Below are 23,226 nucleotides of genomic sequence, written 5' to 3'. Positions count from 1 at the left end.
CACCGTCAAAAACGCGGTGTCTTTTTTTTGCCACCGTCAAAAACGCGGTGTCTTTTTTTTGCCACCGTCAAAAACGCGGTGTCTTTTTTTTGCCACCGTCAAAAACGCGGTGTCTTTTTTTTGCCACCGTCAAAAACGCGGTGTCTTTTTTTGCCACAGTCAAAAACGCGGTGTCTTTTTTTTGCCACCGTCAAAAACGCGGTGTCTTTTTTTGCCACCGTCAAAAACGCGGTGTCTTTTTTTGCCACCGTCAAAAACGCGGTGTCTTTTTTGCCACCGTCAAAAACGCGGTGTCTTTTTTGCCACCGTCAAAAACGCGGTGTCTTTTTTGCCACCGTCAAAAACGCGGTGTCTTTTTTGCCACCGTCAAAAACGCGGTGTCTTTTTTGCCACCGTCAAAAACGCGGTGTCTTTTTTGCCACCGTCAAAAACGCGGTGTCTTTTTTGCCACCGTCAAAAACGCGGTGTCTTTTTTGCCACCGTCAAAAACGCGGTGTCTTTTTTGCCACCGTCAAAAACGTGGTGTCTTTTTAGCCACAGTCAAAAATGCACTGTCATTTTTTCCAACTGTCAACGCGGTGTCTTTTTTGCCACCGTCAAAAACGCGGTGTCTTTTTTGCCACCGTCAAAAACGCGGTGTCTTTTTTGCCACCGTCAAAAACGCGGTGTCTTTTTTGCCACCGTCAAAAACGCGGTGTCTTTTTTGCCACCGTCAAAAACGCGGTGTCTTTTTTGCCACCGTCAAAAACGCGGTGTCTTTTTTGCCACCGTCAAAAACGCGGTGTCTTTTTTGCCACCGTCAAAAACGCGGTGTCTTTTTTGCCACCGTCAAAAACGCGGTGTCTTTTTTTTGCCACCGTCAAAAACGCGGTGTCTTTTTTTGCCACCGTCAAAAACGCGGTGTCTTTTTTTGCCACCGTCAAAAACGCGGTGTCTTTTTTTGCCACCGTCAAAAACGCGGTGTCTTTTTTTGCCACCGTCAAAAACGCGGTGTCTTTTTTGCCACCGTCAAAAACGCGGTCTTTTCTGCCACTGTAAAAAACGCGGTGTCTTTTTTGCCACTGTCAAAAACGCGGTGTCTTTTTTGCCACTGTCAAAAACGCGGTGTCTTTTTTGCCACTGTCAAAAACGCGGTGTCTTTTTTGCCACTGTTAAAAACGCAGTCATTTTTTTTTCCACAGTCAAAAATGCACTGTCATTTTTTTGCCACAGTCAAAAATAGTGTCATTTTTTGCAACTGTCAAAATAAAGTGTATTTTTTTTGCCACTGTCAAAAATGCAGAATGTCATTTTTCAACGGTCAAAAATAACTGTCATTGTCCAACTGTCAAAATTAAATCATTTCCCAACTTCCATTTTCCAACTATTGAAAATAGCTCATTTTTCAAAACTGTCAAAAATGCAGTGTCTTTTTTTTTGCCACCGTCAAAAATGCAGTGTCTTTTTTTTGCCACCGTCAAAAATGCGGCGTCTTTTTTGCCACCGTCAAAAATGCGGCGTCTTTTTTGCCACCGTCAAAAATGCGGTGTCTTTTTTGCCACCGTCAAAAATGCGGTGTCTTTTTTGCCACCGTCAAAAATGCGGTGTCTTTTTTGCCACCGTCAAAAATGCGGTGTCTTTTTTGCCACCGTCAAAAATGCGGTGTCTTTTTTGCCACCGTCAAAAATGCGGTGTCTTTTTTGCCACCGTCAAAAATGCGGTGTCTTTTTTGCCACCGTCAAAAATGCGGTGTCTTTTTTGCCACCGTCAAAAATGCGGTGTCTTTTTTGCCACCGTCAAAAATGCGGTGTCTTTTTTGCCACCGTCAAAAATGCGGTGTCTTTTTTGCCACCGTCAAAAATGCGGTGTCTTTTTTGCCACCGTCAAAAATGCGGTGTCTTTTTGCCACCGTCAAAAATGCGGTGTCTTTTTTGCCACCGTCAAAAATGCGGTGTCTTATTTGCCCCTCAAAAATGCGGTGTCTTTTTTTGGCCACCGTCAAAAATGCGGTGTCTTTTTGGCCACCGTCAAAAATGCGGTGTCTTTTTTGCCACCGTCAAAAATGCGGTGTCTTTTTTGCCACCGTCAAAAATGCGGTGTCTTTTTTGCCACCGTCAAAAATGCGGTGTCTTTTTGGCCACCGTCAAAAATGCGGTGTCTTTTTTGCCACCGTCAAAAAATGCGGTGTCTTTTTGGCCACTGTCAAAAATGCGGTGTCTTTTTAGCCACTGTCAAAAAATGCGGTGTCTTTTTGGCCACTGTCAAAAATGCGGTGCCTTTTTTCCCACCGTCAAAAATGCGGTGTCATTTTTGCCACCGTCAAAAATGCGGTGTCTTTTTTGCACCGTCAAAAATGCGGTGTCTTTTTTGCCACCGTCAAAAATGCGGTGTCTTTTTTGCCACCGTCAAAAATGCGGTGTCTTTTTTGCCACTGTCAAAAATGCATTTTTTTGCCACTGTCAAAAATGCATTTTTATTTTCCACAACTGTCAAAATGCAGTGTAATTTTTTTTGCCAATGTCAAAAATGCGATGTCTTTTTTGCCACTGTCAAAAATGCACTGTCATTTTTTTGCCACTGTTAAAAATGCAGTCATTTTTTTGCCACTGTCAAAAATGCACTGTCATTTTTTTGCCACTGTTAAAAATGCAGTCATTTTTTTGCCACTGTCAAAAATGCCGTGTCACTTTTTCCCCACTGTCAAAAATGCAGTGTCATTTTTTTGTCACTGTCAAAAATGCAGTTTCATTTTTTTGTCACTGTCAATGCAGTGTCATTTTTTTTTGTCACTGTCAAAAATGCAGTGTCATTTTTTTTGGGGGGGTTTTTGCCACTGTCAAACATAGTGTCTTTTTTTTTTGCCACTATGAAACATGCAGTGTCTTTTTTTGCCAGTGTCAAAAATGCAGTGTCATTTTTTTATTTATTTTTTCCACTGTCAAAAATTCAGTGTAATTTTTTGCAACTGTCAAAATGAAGTGTATTTTTCTTGCCACTGTCAAAAATGCAGAATGTCAATTTTCAACGGTCAAAAATAACTGTCATTGTCCAACTGTCAAAATTAAATCATTTCCCAACTTCCATTTTCCAACTGTTGAAAATAGCTCATTTTTCCCCACTGTCAAAAACACAGTGTCATTATTTGTTACTGTCAAAAATGCATTGTCATTTGTTTTTTGGGGGGTTTTTTTGCCACCGTCAAAAATGCGGTGTCTTTTTTGCCACCGTCAAAAATGCGGTGTCTTTTTTGCCACCGTCAAAAATGCGGTGTCTTTTTTGCCACCGTCAAAAATGCGGTGTCTTTTTTGCCACCGTCAAAAATGCGGTGTCTTTTTTGCCACCGTCAAAAATGCGGTGTCTTTTTTGCCACCGTCAAAAATGCACTGTCCTTTTTTTGCCACCGTCAAAAATGCACTGTCATTTTTTTGCCACCGTCAAAAAGGCACTGTCATTTTTTTGCCACCGTCAAAAAGGCACTGTCATTTTTTTGCCACCGTCAAAAAGGCACTGTCATTTTTTTGCCACCGTCAAATATGCAGTCATTTTTTTGCCACCGTCAAAAATGCGGAGTCTTTTTAGCCACCGTCAAAAATGCGGTGTCTTTTCAACGGTCAAAAATAACTGTCATTGTCCAACTGTCAAAATTTAATCATTTCCCAACTTCCATTTTCCAACTGTTGAAAATAGCTCATTTTTCAAAACTGTCAAAAATGCGGTGTCTTTTTTGCCACTGTCAAAAATGCTGTGTCTTTTTGCCACTGTCAAAAATGCGGTGTCTTTTTGCCACTGTCAAAAATGCGGTGTCTTTTTGCCACTGTCAAAAATGCGGTGTCTTTTTTGCCACTGTCAAAAATGCGGTGTCTTTTTTGCCACCGTCAAAAATGCGGTGTCTTTTTTGCCACCGTCAAAAACGCGGTGTCTTTTTTGCCACCGTCAAAAACGCGGTGTCTTTTTTGCCACCGTCAAAAACGTGGTGTCTTTTTTTGCCACCGTCAAAAACGCGGTGTCTTTTTTGCCACCGTCAAAAACGCGGTGTCTTTTTTGCCACCGTCAAAAATGCGGTGTCTTTTTTGCCACCGTCAAAAATGCGGTGTCTTTTTTGCCACCGTCAAAAATGCGGTGTCTTTTTTGCCACCGTCAAAAATGCGGTGTCTTTTTTGCCACCGTCAAAAATGCGGTGTCTTTTTTGCCACCGTCAAAAATGCGGTGTCTTTTTTGCCACCGTCAAAAATGCGGTGTCTTTTGCCACCGTCAAAAATGCGGTGTCTTTTTTGCCACTGAAAAAAATGCAGTGTCATTTTTGCCACCATCAAAATGAAGTGTATTTTTTTTGCCACTGTCAAAAATGCGGTGTCTTTTTTGCCACCGTCAACAATGCAGTGTCTTTCTTGCCACTGTCAAAAATGCAGTGTCTTTATTTATTTTTCCACTGTCAAAAATGCAGTGTCAAGTTTTGTTTTGTTTTTTGCCACTGTCAAAAATGCATTGTCATTTTCCAACTGCCATTTTCCAACTGTTTAAAATAACTGTCATTTTCCAACTTTCAAAAATGCAGTCTTTTTTTTGCCACTGTCAAAAATGCAGTGTCATATTTACCACCGTCAAAAATACCTCATTTTTCAACTGTCATTTTCCAACTGTTTAAAATAACTGTCATTTTTTGCCACTTCCAAAAATGCAGTGTCATTTTTGTCATGGTCACAAATGCAGTGTCATTTTTCAACTGTCAAAAATGCAGTGTCATTTTTTTTCCACTGTCAATAAATGCAGTGTAATTTTTTCCACTGTCAATAAATGCAGTGCCATCTATTTTTTCCACTGTCAAAAATGCAGTGTCATTTTTTTTTTTTTGCCCCTTTCAAAAATGCAGTGTCATTTTTTTGCCCTTCAAAAATGCAGGGTAATTTTTTTTGCCACTGTCAAGAATGCAGTATCATTTTTGTCACTGTCAAAAATACAGTGTCTTTTTGTCACTGTCAAAAATGCAGTGTCATTTTTTGCCACTGTCAAAAATGCATTGTCATTTTGTTGTGACTGTCAAAAATGCATTGCCATTTTCCAACTACTGAAAATAACTCATTTTTTGGCACTTCCAAAATGCAGTATCATTTTTGCCACTGTCAAAAATCCATTGTCATTTTCCAACTGCAATTTTCCAACTGTCAAAAATAACTGCCATTTTCCAACTGTTATTTTAAAATAACTGTCATTTTTTGCCACTGCCAATAATACAGTGTCATTTTTTTGCCGCTGCCAAAAATGCAGTGATTTTTTTTGCCGCTGCCAAAAATGCAGTGATTTTTTTTGCCGCTGCCAATAATGCAGTGTCATTTTTTTTGCCGCTGCCAATGCAGTGTCTTTTTTTTTTGCCGCTGCTAAAAATGCAGTGTCATTTTCCAACTGTCAAAAATGCATTGTCATTTTCCAAATGTCAAAAATAACTCATTTTTCAACTACTGAAAATAACTCATTTTTTGCCACTGTCAAAAATGCAGTGTCATTTTTTCCCCACTGCCTAAAATGCAGTGTCATTTATTTGCCACTGTCAAAAATGCAGTGTCATTTATTTGCCACTGTCAAAAATGCAGTGTCATTTTTTTCCCACTGCCAAAAATGCAGTGTCATTTTTTGCCACTGCCAAAAATGCAGTGTCATTTATTTCCACTGCCAAAAAATGCAGTGTCATTTATTTCCACTGCCAAAAATGCAGTGTCATTTTCCAACTGTCGAAAATAACTGTCATTGTTTTGCAACTGTCAAAAATGCAGACAGTGGCAAAAAAATGACACTGCATTTTTGATAGTGGCAAAAAAATGACACTGCATTTTTGATAGTGGCAAAAAAAAATAATGACTGCATTTTTGACAAAGGAAATAAAAAAAAAATGACACTGCATTTTTGACATTGGCAAGAAATGACACTGCATTTTTGACAGTGGAAAGAAATGACACTGCATTTTTGACACTGGAAAGAAATGACACAGCATTTTTGACACTGGAAAGAAATGACACTGCATTTTTGACAGTGGAAAGAAATGACACTGCATTTTTGACAGTGGAAATAAATGACACTGCATTTTTGACAGTGGAAAGAAATGACACTGCATTTTTGACAGTTTTCTCTGATTTCAGAAAATATATAATGTTTTGTAGCATTGTGTAATCTTCAAGCCCTAAATTATTTTTTTAAACATGCAAAAAAACGACTCTGGCAGCGAAAGGGATAAAGGATAAGCCCTACACTCCTCTTTCCTGACAAGCACCCAATCGATGCTCATTACACTGCAAGGTCTCTCTCCTCCCTGCTAGTCCCTGGGTGCAGCGCTCGAGACAGGTAGGGAGGGGAGGAGGAGATAAACCGTGCAATGTTACGAATATTAAACGTTTAAGTTGCCATAAAGCGCTTTTTGTTTTTAAAAGCCCCAGACATTACTTAAAGCAGATTTAAATACGGTTTTGGTTAAAATTATTGTATTTTATCTGGACAAGTAGATTATCATGAGGGACAAGTAAATTGGGACACCGATTTAGTCCCTGAACAAGTAGTTTTTTTCAAAAATGTCCACACCCCTGAGAGTGGCAAAAAGAAAGCCACTGTCGAAAGAAAGCCATAAGAAGTCCCGTTTGCAGTTTTGTGAGAAGCCATGTGGGGGACACAGCAAACGTGGAAGAAGGTGCTCAGCTCAGATGCTTTTCGTTTAAAAGCAAAACGCAATGTGTGGCTGAAAACTAACACTGCACATCACCCTGAACACACCATCCCCACCGTGAATCATGGTGGTGGCTGTATCATGTTGTGGAGATGCTTTTCTTCAGCAGGGGCAGGGTAGCTGGGCAGAATGTGGAAAATTTTAAGGGGTATGAATACTTTTTCAAGGCACTGTACTCATAAACAGCATAAAATCTCAAGCCTGTCAATGTCAACAGTGTCCTGCATGACTTGGTCCACTGTATGAGTTCCAACCATGTTTCAAGGGGGGGGGGTGCCCTTTTCCTCAGAGCCTCTGAGGCTACAGTACCAGATTCTTCAAACATCTGCAGTACCAAACAGTTCTCCATAATATTTCCAGTACAAAACCGATTATTCTTAACAGCTACAGCACCAAACAGGAACAGCGAAGAACTACAAGTCTACATTTGCTAAACGGTTCCTAAAAGCAAAATTGAAACCCATTAGCTTAATCTTGGTTCGAAACATATACTGTAAATAGCCTAAGGTAATAAAGAAAAGAAAATCAGTTTTTCTAATTGATAAGGCACTTTATAGAAAAATAGAGCTTCTATGATAAAGTTAAAGGACAAGTAGGACCAAAGTTCTTTTGGTCCCACTTCTCCTGGGGATTATTACAGGAGTGCACTTCGTTCTGCACTCCTGTGACACTTTTTCAGCCAACAGCAAGCTAAAGTGGACGTCACTCTGCTGGTGCAGACTCTGGAGAGATCCCAACTTTAATGTCGGGATGCACCCAAATGCCTAACCGGCAGCTGGGTCAGCCTCTCAGTACACTGCTGAGAGCCTGAGCCAGCCACTCCCTCCCCCTCAACCAGTGTTCCAGTGAGTGGAGAAGCAGTCACCAGCTCTCTGCTAAAGACCAAGACCTGAGCAATCAGCAATCTTTGATCACTCATCACTTTGTCACTAATCCTAAATTTTCATTTTGGTCATTCTAAGTAAAACATATGGTACCTATCTGCATAACCTACCTATTATGCATGCTGCGTTTTGCTAGTAAATACCTGGTTGATCCTTCAGCTTTACTCGACTTCCTATTCAGAGTAGCAATGGAATAGAAAGTGATTGTGTATACTCCGGAGCCACACTCATTGCACATGCTCTGGCAGATTCCTCTTCAGAAGCCATGGACCTGTTCATTTCAGCTCTTGAAGCCACCCATGTGACGATTTACATCATCTTTTCAGATGGCTCTAGCAGGTACCTGACATCTCCTCCCTCTTTCCTCCTCTTCACCCCACTTGCTCATGCAGAGATGCTTTAGCACGGATGAATGACAGTCTTCTCCCTGCTAGCTACCCCTTAAACAATGTCAGCAGGCTTGGCCCCACTTCACAAAGCAGATCCAACTGAGAAAGTGTACCCCCTGCTAGGCAACCCTTATGTGACAACAGTAGACTCCATGCCATTTGACAATGCAGAGCAGCTCCAGCTAGGATGAATGGCAGAGTCTTCTCCCTGATAGCCATCCTTTACCCGACCTTGCAGACTATGCTGAGCTTTCAGATTCGCTCCACCCACGCCTCTCGCAATATGCTATTGAGAAGGAATCGAGGGTCACGTGACCACAGCAGTTTGCACATAAAATGTGGTATTTAGAAATAACATTTTATTAAAATGTATACTGTTGATTTAATGTTCAATTTCTTGGCTTTTTTTTATTACCAGAATTTATGAATGGCACAATACCTGATGGATCCGATATCTTCTATATAAAACTGTACAAACTGCACATTTTCAGAATGTGATTCATCTGAGCCATCACAATCCAAACTGATTTGTGCTTTCAGTCTCTGACATCACCACTGTGCTAATTTCCTTCATTTTTACTTTTCATTATGATGAATGAAGCAAAAGGTTCATAAACTACTAGAATAGATCCAGTTGAGAAACATGATCTTCCCACTAGAGCTCTAAAGAGCTTAAAATTCTTTCCCTGCATACTTTTCACCCAATCACAACTAAAAATATTGATTCTGAGGTGTTTTTTTTTATTACTGGTTTCAATTGTACACTGTGGTACTGTATACTTTACCACAGAATATCAATGTCTTACTTTTCCAGAGTTGCCAATAACTGGTCCGGCTCAGGACTATCTTGAATCTGGATCATCTGTTCACGGCTCAGACGAATGATATCGCACAGTGACTGAGAAGCGTTGGAATGTTGCTGAAGGACAAGTATAGAAACATAAAAATGTTTTAAAACTCAAGTTTAACAATGTTTTCTAGTGTTTAAGCTGAAATACACTTCATCTAAGCACCACAAACAAAAACACTATTTTTAAAATACAAAGCGAAATTACCATCCATTCATGTCTCCATGCTTTATTTAGCTGATAAATCACTTTGAAAAACACCTCCTAGCATTTCTGGTCATTGCAATCTCGAGTAAGGGCAGATGTTTCATGTTGCATTTACTTCCTGAAATCCATCTGCCCTTGGCTCAGGCACGGAGACAAAAGGATGTGCATAGCTAAGAAAACCCCCCTCTCCTTACTAAAAAACTCTTGGAATGTATTACATTAATTGCCCAGGTAAGTAACTGTAAAAAAAAAACAAAAAAAAAAAAAAACACCACGAGCAAATATGATCTATTTACTAATGCTAGCAGCAAAAGGATTAAAAACAGTTAATATTGATTGAGAACCTGAACTTCCGCTTTAACTTCATTAGTAAACCTCATTACAATAGTAGGATTTATTGCCCATGAAACTTAACTTTTGGGGTTAGTAAACGAACCCTATTTCTACTGCATAATAATAGTTCATAGGCTGGAATGAAATACAGGTGTAAAAAAATCTTCGCATTTTTTTTTTTTTAAACACACACCACAAAATTATTTTCTTGGAGTCCTAAACCTTTGGTTATTTTTGTCACTTACAGTAGGATTGAAACCCCTCCTACTACCAGCATGCCTCAGTTTTGTACCAAAGCAGTACCAATCATGATCATAAGCAGAAGGGAAGGACCTGTGTCCCTGTGTACAAAATAAAAAGGAATTTTGAATTACCTGTAAATTATACATTCACTGGCCACTTTATTAGATACACCTTGCTAATACTGGGTTAAACCCCTTTCGCCTTCAGAATTGCCTTAGTTCTTAAAGGCATAGATTCCACAAGGTGTTGGAAACATGCCTCAGCGATTTTGGTCCATATTGACATGATAGCATCACACAGTTGCTGCAGACTTATCTTCACATCCACAATGCGCATTTCCTGTTCCATCACATCCCAAAGATGCTTAGCTGCTGTATTGAGATCTGGTGACTGTGGAGGCCATTGGAGTACAGTAAAATAATTGCCATGGTCAAGAAACCAGTTTGAGATGATTTGAGCTTTGTGACATGGTGCATTATCCTACTGGAAGTAGCCTTCAGAAGATGTGTACACTGTAGTCATAAAGGGATGGTCAGAAACAATACTCAGGTAGGCCTTGGCATTTAAATGATGCTCAATTAGTACTAAGGGGCACAAAGTGTGCCAAGAAAATATCCCCCACACCAATACACCACCAGCCTGAACTGTTAGACGGAAACATGCTTTTGTGTTTACTCCAAATTCTGTTCCTACCATCTGAATGTTGCAGCTGAAATCGAGGCTCATCAGACCAGGCAACGTTTTCCCCAACCTTCTATTTACTAGTGCACCGAAATGAAAATTCCGGTGCCGAAACATCAGGATACACTTGGCCGAAAACCAAACTGGACAGTTTTTAAAAATGAATATATTTTTCAAACGCAATTTTTTTTTTTGGGGGGGGGGGGGGAATTAATGACGTAAAAAAAAAAAAAAAACAAAACACAACACACATTGTATGCCCCAATTTTTTTTGCAAAATACGAAAGCTGTTACGCCGAGTAAATAGATACCCAACATCTCCTGCTTTAAAATTGCACATGCTCCTGGTATGGCACCAAACTACAGTACTTAATCTCCATGGGTGATGCTTTACAAATTTTTACAGATTAGCAGTTTAAAGTTACAGAGAAGGTCTAGTGCTAGAATTATTGCTCTGACGTTCGCAGCAATACCTCACGTGTGGTTTGAACACAGTTTGCACATGTGGCCTACGTATGCGTTCAACACTGCGCATGAGCACGGGGCACTTTAAAAATTCTTTTTTATTACATTATTTTTTTACACTGTCCCTTTATTTTATTTTTTTTAAATCAATTTTATTCCTATCACAAGGAATGTAAACATCCCTTGTGATAGAAATAAGCAGCAACAGGTCCTCTTTATGCTGAGATCTGGGGTCAGTAAGAGCCCACACCTCTCCTCTACAATGTAAAGCATTAGATAAAAAAAAAAGTGATTTAAAAAAGCATTGATCTAGCACTTTAAAGAAAAAAAAAAAAAAACATTGCGGCCAAAAGCTGCATCAGTAGAATTTAGATTCACCTGGAAAAACTTTGAAAAGGAACAAGGTGGAGGACTTACAAAGCTGGCCTACAGATGCCAGAATGCCCAGGAAACTCCCACTAATTTGCTCTAGAGATCAGAGGTCTTATCCAATGAGCAATGGTGGACTTGGAAGCAGCATGTCATTTTTGAGGCCCCAAGGACAAATAAGGAATCGGTCTTCCTGATCTAAGCTGTTGCATGGATGTAGACTGACTGCGTCTAGGCAATGGGCAGCGATTACCACTGGGTGCTTTGGAGCAGGGCATATGGAAGGATGGTATGTCTTCATTGAGGCACAAGACTGGTACCATCTTGGGACGAAAGGATGGTTTTGGGTATATGATTACATTGTGAAAAATAAACAATTGCTCCTTACATGGGAGGCACTAACTCAAGGACATGTCTGAATGACGTGACAACAAACAAAAATACCACTTTTGAGGAGAGGTCATCTAAAGGGATATGCCTGTTGGGTTCAAAGGGTGGTTTTTCTGCAGTGCAGAGAGAACGAAGCTGAGATAACAAGGAAGCACAGGATGCTGCAAGGGGGATCAGATGCGGGATACACCTTGAATAAAGGTTCTAACAAGGGAGAGTGAAGCCAGGGGTTTTTGAAAAAGAATTGACAAGGTGGAAACCTGTCCTTTCAAAGTGCATAAAGCAGCACTAAAGCCCAAGCTTTTTATTTCCATTTTGGATAGAGTAAGGAAGTTGTATAACCCATCAGGTTTTTTTGTTTTTGGCCATCTTTGTCCCATTGGGGACACATCCTGTCCCATAACCTCAATAAGAAGAATAAATCCCTCCAAATTGAGTGAATCCCTGGTTATCACAATGGTCGCCAAAACTAGCATCCGCATTGGAAGTTTTCCCCTCCATTACAGTTCTGGAGACAACCTAAAATTTTGGATTTTCTTTCACTTTCAGAGAATGAAACATGAAAAATAGAGAGGATGAATCTACCAAACAGAAGCACAGACAGAAATAAAAACCTGACAGGTGTTCTAATCCTAATCCACTAATAAAAACAAAACGTTTTGCAATTATACATTAAGGCCAATGTTCTGGTCAAGCCACGATTGCAGGCCAGCAAAAACGCAAGACAAAAAGCAAAACCTTTTTACTTACCCCCATGCTGCAGCATTAGTGTCAGGCTGTAGTTGTCCGATGTCAGCTGAGATTACATGACCGCCGATTGCTCAGTTCTCGGTCTGCATCGAGCAGAGAGCAATGGCTGCTGGTCACAACTCTGTTAGCTCCTCCAGCGCTCACTGGAGCGCAGGGCTGGGGAGGAGACAGAAGTGGCAGACTTTGGCTCACAGCCATGCAGAGAAAATAAGAGCCAGCGGTCAGTCAGGCAGTTGGGTAGATGTTGAAAAAATTGCCGAGACCCTTCCAGAGCCTGGAACTCTATGAGCCAACTCTAGGTCACTGGAAAACAAAAGCACCATATTTTTCACTCCATAAGACGTACCTGACCATAAGACACGCCTAGGTTTTAGAGGAGAAAAACAAGAAAAAAAAATATTCTGAACCAATGGACTGCAGACACAGTACAAGAGATGGACCAGAGACTGCGGACACAGTACAGGAGATGGACCAGAGACTGCGGACACAGTACAGGAGATGGACCAGAGACTGCGGACACAGTACAGGAGATGGACCAGAGACTGCGGACACAGTACAGGAGATGGACCAGAGACTGCGGACACAGTACAGGAGATGGACCAGAGACTGCGGACACAGTACAGGAGATGGACCAGAGACTGCGGACACAGTACAGGAGATGGACCAGAGACTGCGGACACAGTACAGGAGATGGACCAGAGACTGCGGACACAGTACAGGAGATGGACCAGAGACTGCGGACACAGTACAGGAGATGGACCAGAGACTGCGGACACAGTACAGGAGATGGACCAGAGACTGCGGACACAGTACAGGAGATGGACCAGAGACTGCGGACACAGTACAGGAGATGGACCAGAGACTGCGGACACAGTACAGGAGATGGACCAGAGACTGCGGACACAGTACAGGAGATGGACCAGAGACTGCGGACACAGTACAGGAGATGGACCAGAGACTGCGGACACAGTACAGGAGATGGACCAGAGACTGCGGACACAGTACAGGAGATGGACCAGAGACTGCGGACACAGTACAGGAGATGGACCAGAGACTGCGGACACAGTACAGGAGATGGACCAGAGACTGCGGACACAGTACAGGAGATGGACCAGAGACTGCGGACACAGTACAGGAGATGGACCAGAGACTGCGGACACAGTACAGGAGATGGACCAGAGACTGCGGACACAGTACAGGAGATGGACCAGAGACTGCGGACACAGTACAGGAGATGGACCAGAGACTGCGGACACAGTACAGGAGATGGACCAGAGACTGCGGACACAGTACAGGAGATGGACCAGAGACTGCAGATACAGTACAGGAGATGGACCAGAGACTGCGGACACAGTACAGGAGATGGACCAGAGACTGCGGACACAGTACAGGAGATGGACCAGAGACTGCGGACACAGTACAGGAGATGGACCAGAGACTGCGGACACAGTACAGGAGATGGACCAGAGACTGCGGACACAGTACAGGAGATGGACCAGAGACTGCGGACACAGTACAGGAGATGGACCAGAGACTGCGGACACAGTACAGGAGATGGACCAGAGACTGCGGACACAGTACAGGAGATGGACCAGAGACTGCGGACACAGTACAGGAGATGGACCAGAGACTGCGGACACAGTACAGGAGATGGACCAGAGACTGCGGACACAGTACAGGAGATGGACCAGAGACTGCGGACACAGTACAGGAGATGGACCAGAGACTGCGGACACAGTACAGGAGATGGACCAGAGACTGCGGACACAGTACAGGAGATGGACCAGAGACTGCAGATACAGTACAGGAGATGGACCAGAGACTGCGGACACAGTACAGGAGATGGACCAGAGACTGCGGACACAGTACAGGAGATGGACCAGAGACTGCGGACACAGTACAGGAGATGGACCAGAGACTGGTCCTAGGCATGCAGACTGCTTCTACAAACATTTGTGAAAGAATGGGTTGCACTCAGGAGCTCAGTGAATTCAAGCGTCGTACAGTGATAAGTTGCTAACTGTGCAATAAGGCCATCCGTGAAATTTCCTTGCTACTAAATATTCCACGGTCAACTGTTCGTGGTATTATAACAAAGTGGAAGCAACTCAGACACGAAGTGGTAGGCCAAGTAAAATAACAGAGCGGGGTCAGCACATGCTAAAGCGTTCAGTGCTCAAAAGTCACCAACTGTCTGCAGAGTCAATAGCTACAGACCTCCAAACTTCATGTAGTCTTCAGATTAGCACAACAGTGCATGGAGAGCTTCATGGAGTGGGCTTTCATGGCCGAGCAGCTGCATCCAAGCCTTACATCACCAAGTGCAATGCAAAGCGTTGGATGCAGCAGTGCAAAGCATACCGCCACTGGAGTATAGACTTTCTTTGGAGTGACCAAACACGCTTCTCTGTCTGGCAATCCGATGGACAAGTCTGGGTTTGGTGGTTGCCAGGAGAAAAGGTACTTGCCTTGCACCAATTGTAAAGTTTGGTGAAGGGGGAGATTAGGGTGTGGGTTTGTTTTTCCAGGGGTTGGGCTTGGTCCCTTAGTTGCAGTGAAGAGAATTCTTAAGGCGTCAGCATACCAAGACATTTTGGACAATTTCATGCTCTCAACTTTGTGGGAACAGTTTCATGTTTGTGCAACAGTGCACAAAAGCAAGGCCCAAAAAGACATGGATGAGCGAGCTTGGGGAGGAGGAATTTGATTTGCCTGCAGAGATTCCTGACCTTAACCCAATAGAGCACTTTTGGGATAAATTAGAGCGGAGACTGGGAGACAGGCCTTCACGTCCAACATCAATGCCTGACCTCACAAATGCGCTTCTGGAAGAATGGGCAAGCATTGCCATAGACACACTCCAAAAACTTGTGGACAGCCTTCCTATTAGAGTTGACGCTATTATAGCTGCAAAGGGTGGGCCAGTTCAATATTGAACCCTACGGACTAAGACTGGGATGCCATCAAAGTTCATGTGCGTGTAAAGGCAGACGCCCCAATACTTTTGGCAATATAATGTATAAGGGCTCTAGGCAGAAATGGCAATAAACTGTACGATCTGCATGTGCTCATCCACCTGAGACTAAGCTCTGAGTGTTTACGTTTAGTGCCAAATTTGAAATGTTTACACCATAATGGATACAATTTACAGTTGTGGCCAAAATTATTCAACCCCCACTGAAATTGAGTGTTTTGGCCAGTTTGACATTGCTTTTGATCATTCAGTCATCTTGCTTACATTTACATTAAAGAGGCACTTGTAGGTCAGACAAATATAACATAACAGTTATAATGAAATAACCACAAATGTCTTTTCTGTGCTCACAGCATTATCAGTTTTATTCAACCCCCAAGTGACATTCAATCTTAGTACTTAGTACAGCATCCTTTTACAGTTATAACAGCTTTTAAACGTGAAGCATAGCTTGACACAAGTGTCTTGCAGCGATCTACGGGTATCTTCGCCCATTCTTCATGGGCAAAGGCCTCCAGTTCAGTCACATTCTTAGGCTTGCGCACTGCAACTGCTTTCTTTAAGTCCCACCAGAGGTTCTCAATCGGATTTAAGTCTGGTGACTGCGATGGCCACTCCAAAATGTTCCAGCCTTTCCTCTGCAACCATGCTCTAGTGGACTTGGAGGTATGCTTGGGATCATTGTCCTGTTGAAAGGTCCAACGTCTCCCAAGCCTCAGGTGTGTGACGGACTGCATCACGTTTCCATCCAATATCTCCTGGTACTGAAGAGAATTCATGGTACCTTGCACACGCTGAAGCTTCCCTGTACCTGCAGAAGCAAAACAGCCCCAAAGCATGATTGACCCTCCACCATGCTTCACAGTAGGCAAGGTGTTCTTTTCATCATAGGCCTTGTTCTTCCTCCTCCAAACATAGCGTTGATCCATGGGCCCAAACAGTTCTAATTTTGTTTCATCAGTCCACAGAACACTATCCCACAACTTTTGTGGTTTGTCCACATGGCTTTTGGCATACTGCAGTCGACTCTTCTTATTCTTTGGAGACAGCAAGGGGGTACGCCTGGGAGTTCTGGCACGGAGGCCTTCATTACGCAGTGTGCGTCTTATTGTCTGGGCTGAAACTTCTGTACCCACATCTGACAAATCTTTTCTCAGTTCCTCAGCAGTCACACGGGGACTTCTCTCCACTCTACGCTTCAGGTAGCGCACAGCAGTCGAAGTCAGCATCTTCTTTCTGCCACGACCAGGTAGCGTTTCAACAGTGCCCTTTGCCTTGAATTTGCGAATGATGCTTCCTAAGGTGTCTCTTGGTATGTTTAACATCTTTGCAATCTTCTTATAGCCATTGCCCTTCCTGTGAAGAGAAATCACCTCTTCTCTTGTCTTCCTGGACCATTCTCTTGCCTTCACCATGTTTGTAACCACACCAGTAAATGTCTAGAAGGAGCTGAGTATCACAGTCATTTTAAAGCTGCCTAATTGGTGCTTATTATGCTTGATTGCTGCTCGGTGACATCCACAGGTGTTTTCAATACCTGATGGAAAGCACCTGTATGAACCTCTGTTCTTCAGAGTGGTAGTCTTTAAGGGGTTGAATAATTGTGGCAATGAAGAAACCACATAAGAACCATTTACTACTGTATTACATAAACAATTGATGTCATTTTAGTTGCATTTGGGTAGTTACAACGTCCTTGTAGGATTTGATTCTGAATACAATTCCAAATGTACACTATAGTCCCTAAACCCCTTTACAGCATTGGGGGTTGAATAATTTTGGCCACAACTGTAAATCACTTTTTTTGTTTTTTAAACCGTAAATGGTAAGAAGCTTACAGGGTTACCAAATTTTACCTTTTCAAAGCATTGGGCTGTATATAAAGTCCAAGTTTAGTCTGTCCCGGTGGTCATACCCCAAAGGATCTTCAGGGACTGGGTCCCATAGGATTGCACCTCAGCCTTGGATCTGTATAGCATTGTGGCTGACTACACCTGTTGCACTAAGAAAAGGTGAGGGCCCATGCAGGATCTAGTGACTGAAGCAACATTACAGGCCATCCCCACAGTGTGGACTTTGGGATTGGCTTTAAAGATTTATAAAGGTTGTGCCATTCTGATTAATTGCTTCAATCTGTGGTATTAGATGGCAGTGAGCAGTTTATTGAAGAGTTTGAAGGTAAACACAAATAACCCTTCTTATGTGCTGAGCTTTGTATGTTCAACTTACAGAGGATAATGAGCATCTATGCCTTAAGACCAATGCACAATATATATGGAACTAGGTCTACTATTCATCCCTATTGGCAACTTTCCAAACATGTTTTGTTAAAATGGACACGTTTTTATTTTTATGATTGGTCTAGACATCAAATATTGATTTGATTTAGATTTTTCTTCTGTTCGCTCACTTTGCAATTTGTAGATTTTTTTTTTTTTTTACAGCATTCTGCACACCTGCCTAAAACATCTGTACAGTACTGTACATATGAATATTACAAACAGTCCAACAAATGCACTACAGTAATTGCAGCAGTGAGAGCACATCCATATCAGGCCTTATTAACACCCACCATATCAAGACATATCAAATAAGCATTTACCAAACTAAGGATGAATACAATTATATACTTACATTATCATCTTTTGAAGGATGGATCATTTCAATTAATCTTTGAACAATTTTTTCTTCATTAAGCCACTAAATAAAAAGGAGAATTAAAAGCATAAATAATAGATCACCATAATGTGTACTCTATGTAAATCCTGACACTATTTTCTCCTACAGACTTTGTCAAATATACTAAGAAAAATGTTTTGAAATATAAATTTGATAACAATGCTTTCCGACATTGTGGAGATGAGGAGGGATTATGTAGGCAACTGGGCAAGGAAAACATGACTTGTTACAATTTCATTTGCGATATGGCACCATATTGTCAGCCAACAAATTGTGACAAGTTAGGCCCGTATATTTCCTGACACCTCTGAAACTAGTACTATCCATAGTGTTCTAGAGATTAGTGATTTAGGCCTTGTTCACATGGGGCGATTACATCAGCGTCTAGTGCAGGGTTGTGTTTTACAAGCAATATACAAGTGTTGCATGCATCCCTGTGTTGGCAGTTCCATTGTTGTCTAATAGAACGCGGTGGATGCACAGACACAGCTGCTGCTCCTAATGAGTCATCCATGCGGCTGAAAGGACCCGAACGCAGTGAGTTTGTAGCCATGCATCAGCACTCATACAGATGTCATATTAGGTTGGGACACAGCAGCTGTGTCCATGCAACCACTGTATCACAATAGACATGAATGGGACTGCCTGCACAAGATGCACGGAACACCTGTGCATCCCCATGTGGGTAAAAACAGCCCTGCAGGGGGAACAGATGTGATCACCTTGTGTGAATGAGGCTTTATTAAAGTATAAAACCATATAACACATGGTAACCACTTGGCCAATTATATGAGAGGATATAGTATACTTAGAGCAGAAAAAGTTAGAAAAATGGGCCCAAGGAGCTTGTAGCAATACCGTGTTAAATAACATTAGAGCATCTTAAAGAGATCCTGTCTGGAACTCTATTCTTCCAGAAAGGCCGACACAGTAGTATTCCGTAGGGCCCTCAATTTGAGGGATAAAATTGCCCCAAATGTTGTGAATCCTCCCACTAAGATTGCACATTATACAATTATTAAAGGATAAAAAACTTTTAATTCTTTAAAAAATTACAAATGCGTAATATCAGAATGCATGTAATATCAGAATGCAGAGAAATACAAAGCAGTGTGCAGGATCTGACAGGGCAGAGATCTGTATTGTTTACATATAGACCTCTCCCCCCCAGTCATTGATACTCGAGGATCGCTGGGTACCGATGGGGAATCACCGGCCAGGACCTGGTGATCAAAAGCTGAAGCCACAAATATTGGCCTCGGTAGGGCGCGTGCCCCCTACCCGGAAATGCAAAATCACGTGTATGTACACATGATTTTGCGCAACCCTGACACCCTGTAGCAGTATTCCTTCTATAGGGTGGCAGACAAGCGGTTAAAGTAATGAAAGTAATGTTTTTGTGTGGTATTTTTTGTCATATGTATATTATTTGCACTTTAGTTTTTGATAACATTGTTATATTCATTCTTGATGACTTAGGTGCTGCACTTTTGTTTTCACATATTATATTGCTTTAATTATAGCTGTTGCCAATTGTATACAAGATCATTACTTTCATTTATAGTAATATAGATATTGTGGATTTAGTCTTAATATAATTATAACCATGTTTTTTTTCAATGGAAATGGTGCTGACAAAGAAAAAAAAAAAGTTAGAAAACAGTACACTTTTTCTTTTCTAATATTTAGCATGCTGTTCATGGACATGGGAAGACAAAGGATAAAAAGAAAAAATAAATCTGTGATTCCGAAATATTTAGATGCATACTAGTCTTCTGATCTAAAACAGAACAAAAAAACATCCACGCACGGGCTTCCACCTCTCAAAAATGAAGGCCTAACTTCACATTTACTGACTCCCTTGTTTGTTTGGGCCAAGCTACCTAAATAAATTATTTACTACATTAAAAGGTGTGCTTGCTGCATGTAACCCTAGCTACATACAGTATACAGCACTGTGTTTTGGCAGTGGGACTTTCAATCCCACTCCTAGAACAAAATAGTCAGAGGCAGGAAGATGACATCACCCTCACCGACTCGGCCAATCAGAGTAAGCTATGTATTCATCTCATACATTTATTCTCATGAATGGCTCAGCCCAACTATTTTGTACTGAGAGTGGGATGGGAAGTCCTCATTCCACTGCTGAACAGTGTTGTATACTGTATGTTGCTAGGACTACATACAGTTAATACAGTGTGTCCAGCAAGCACACCTGTTTGTGCAGTAAATAGACTGTTTAAGGCAGCTTGGCCAAATCAAATTATTTAAAAAGGAACATTAAAATGTGGAATTAGACTAACAGTTTGCATGAAACCCACACTCCAACCAATCTTACAAAAAAAAAAAAAAAAATCGCTTTCCAGGAGATAACAGCCTAGTACCTAAGCATTCTCCATTAGTTAACACATTAAGTTGGCAATGCATGGATTGAAGTTCCAGTTCAGCAGGCACTGGCCAAGTTTCGATCCATGTATGGGCAGGCTGGTTGTACACAAGTTGATCAATCAACGCGTGTACAACCAGCCTGTTGGGTTTTTCCTAAATAATTAGTGCAGCAGACTATAGCTAGCAACACTGATCTTTTGTGTTCTGCTCATTGCACTTCCTGCACTCCCCACTGGCACCTAGCAATTTTCTTCCCTTCCACCCATGGCGGAAAGAAAGAAAGTGCATAAAATATGGCCTGCCTTGGCTAAATTAGCCATTTCTGCTTCAAGTTTAGTGCAGACATATACCAAATCAAACACAGCAAACACTTTTCTCCTGCACTGGGAATGGGCTAGGTGGAACCAATAAGAATGTTCTGGAACATGCTCTGCTTGCTGCCCTCAACAGACCGGGGTGCAAATGGAAAAACAAAAAAGAGGGCGCACCGACCTAGTGCATTATCGTTTAAAATATTTATTGAAAGGAATGGAATCCTGGATGACCAACTGGCTAACGTGTTTTGAGTACACATGGACACAGACAAACAAGGAACTTTATCTTCAGAACAACAAAAAGGGCATTTTCTTTTCTGGGCATGAGCATCTGTTTGGCTCTGATGTTCATCTCTTCCTGGTATTATGCACTTGTAGCTAACCTTATTGCTGGACTGATTTACAAGTTCATAGAGTACTAAGGAGAAAGAATGGGAAATGGATTAAGAGGTCTCTCCCTCAGTGCAGCTAGATATGCTTTGTTAAGACTGAAAGAAAAACCTCCTCACATAAAGAACTGGAGATTGGAATCAGATGCTAATGGGTCACGTGATGCTAGTCTCCACCTTTGGGTGGATTTGATACGGCCCACTGTCATCATTTATTAGCCTATATAAGAGAAGTGCAGACTCTTGAATGTTGGCTCTGAAGAAGAGGTTGTGTCCTCGAATTGTGTTAGCCAGTTGGTCATCCAGGGTTCCATCGTATGGACTCAATACTGTTTGGATCAAACATCTTGCTCGGTGTGATATGCCTGTGTTTTTATGTCCATTGTGAGTATGATACTTACTTTGTTCTTTCAATAAATATTTTAAACGATAATGCACTAGGTCGGTGCGCCCTCTTTTTTGTTTTTCCATTTGCATTTAGTGCAGACATATACAACTGGCTCACTCTGTCTCTTCTGATACATGTTTACATTAGAGCAATTTACCAATATATCAGTTTTCATGTGTAAAATCCCAAAAGGGTGGAAAGTACATATATACAAAAATGACAACAGATATACATAAAGCAATTTAGATTAGGAAAAGAAACATTTTCAGGCTTTGAACCATCACTGGCATAAATAATACACACTTAATAGTAACCAATAAGGTATTTAAAAAAATAAACATCCTTTATGAATTCATACACTAACACTTATTATAATAACCCATTAAAAAATAATTAACTGAGAATACGAAAGGATATAGAAGACATCAAATTAAAGTGGATGTAAAGACTCAATGCTTTTTACATATACATTAATTACATACCTACATACTAAGCATGAAGGTAAAAAAACCTTCCATGGGCAGCAGCCCCCCCAATATTAACCTAAGCCCCACTGCGATCCAGCAATGTGCACAAGAGCCTAATCTCTCTGGGGACTCTTCTCATTGGCTAAAACAGCAGTGGGAGCCATTGTTGTCAATCACAGCCAATGAGCCAGAGAACGTTGGCAGGGCCGAACCATGCTGTGTGTGAATAGACAAGCAAAACAGTGGCTCGGAGCGGGCCTGCTTGGGTGCTCCCATAGACAGCTGCTTGCTCTGGGGGCACTGAGGGATTGGCAAGGAGCGCCAGTGGGGGACCTGAGAAGAGGGGGATCGAAGCTGCTCTAAGTAGAACATGTTTATTATTTATTTTTTAAATTGTCTTTAATATCACTAAGTGACTCAGTCAGAAATATGATCTGACATATGAACCTTCCACATGCATTTAGTTTTCCCAACATAACAACTGAACTCAATAGTAAATAAAGTCCCACTGTGTGGCAATTAATGTTTAGCCCATAGATGATACTCATTTGGCAATCTGATATTATTGCCTCAAATGACATTTTGAGCACATGGTGCATGAATTGCATGTATACAGTGGGCAAAATAAGTATTGAACACGTAACAATTTTTCTCTGTAAATACATTTCTAAAGGTACTATTGACAATAAAATTTCCACCATAAGTCAGTAACAACCCGTGAAATCCATATATACAAAGAAACTAAAACAAATAAGTTCAGAAATTAAGTTATGTGTAATAAAATGGAATGGAACAGGAAAAAAGTATTGAACACATGAGGAAAAGGAGGTGCAAAAAAGGCATGGAAAGCCAAGACACCAGATAAAATCCTTGTCAGTGCAAATTGATATCAGCTGGTTTGGTCTCTGATGGCCTATTAAAAGGTATCACAAAAGAAACATCTCATGATGAGTAGATGCAAAGAGCTTTCTCAAGAACTATGCAACACAATATTGCAACACATACTGACAGCATTGGTTACAGAAGTATTTCTAAACTTCTGAATGTTCCAATGAGCACTGCTGGGGCCATAATCTGGAAGTGGAAAGAACATCATTTCACCATGAACCAGCCACGACCAGGTGCTCTTCGCAAGATTTCTGACAGAGGAGTGAAAAGAGTTGTCCAAGAGCCAAGGACCACTTGTGGACAGCTTCAGAAAGACCTGGAATTAGCAGGTATAATTGCAGCGAAGAGAACAATAAGTAATGCACCCAACCCCTATGGCCCATATGAACGCTCACCACGCAAGACTCCACTGCTGAAGAAAAAGTATGCTGAAGCTCATTTAAAGTTTGCTGCACAATATTTAGACAAGCCTGTAAAATATTGGGAGAATAT

The 23,226-nt window shown here is 41.4% G+C and overlaps 1 protein-coding gene across 4 annotated transcripts in view; it reads right to left on the bottom strand.

The window, feature by feature from the left end:
* Window positions 1-23,226, bottom strand: part of LOC149451185 (serine/threonine-protein phosphatase 6 regulatory subunit 1-like) — a 280,567-nt gene that overhangs the window by 179,662 nt on the left and 77,679 nt on the right. For all 4 annotated transcript variants that reach the window (XM_089691024.1, XM_089691026.1, XM_089691023.1 and 1 more), the window contains exons 5-6: window positions 17,856-17,921; window positions 8,768-8,880 (exon numbers count right to left, since the gene is read on the bottom strand). In XM_089691024.1, the coding sequence (XP_089547150.1) occupies window positions 8,768-8,880; window positions 17,856-17,921 (179 nt within the window). The remainder of the gene's footprint in view (window positions 1-8,767; window positions 8,881-17,855; window positions 17,922-23,226) is intronic.

This window comes from Staurois parvus, unplaced genomic scaffold (assembly GCF_062004578.1).
Source record: "Staurois parvus isolate SC_StPar_1 unplaced genomic scaffold, SC_StPar_1.0 ptg000548l, whole genome shotgun sequence".
Taxonomy (NCBI): Eukaryota; Metazoa; Chordata; class Amphibia; order Anura; family Ranidae; genus Staurois; species Staurois parvus.
This window is presented reverse-complemented; position numbering and strand designations above follow the sequence as displayed.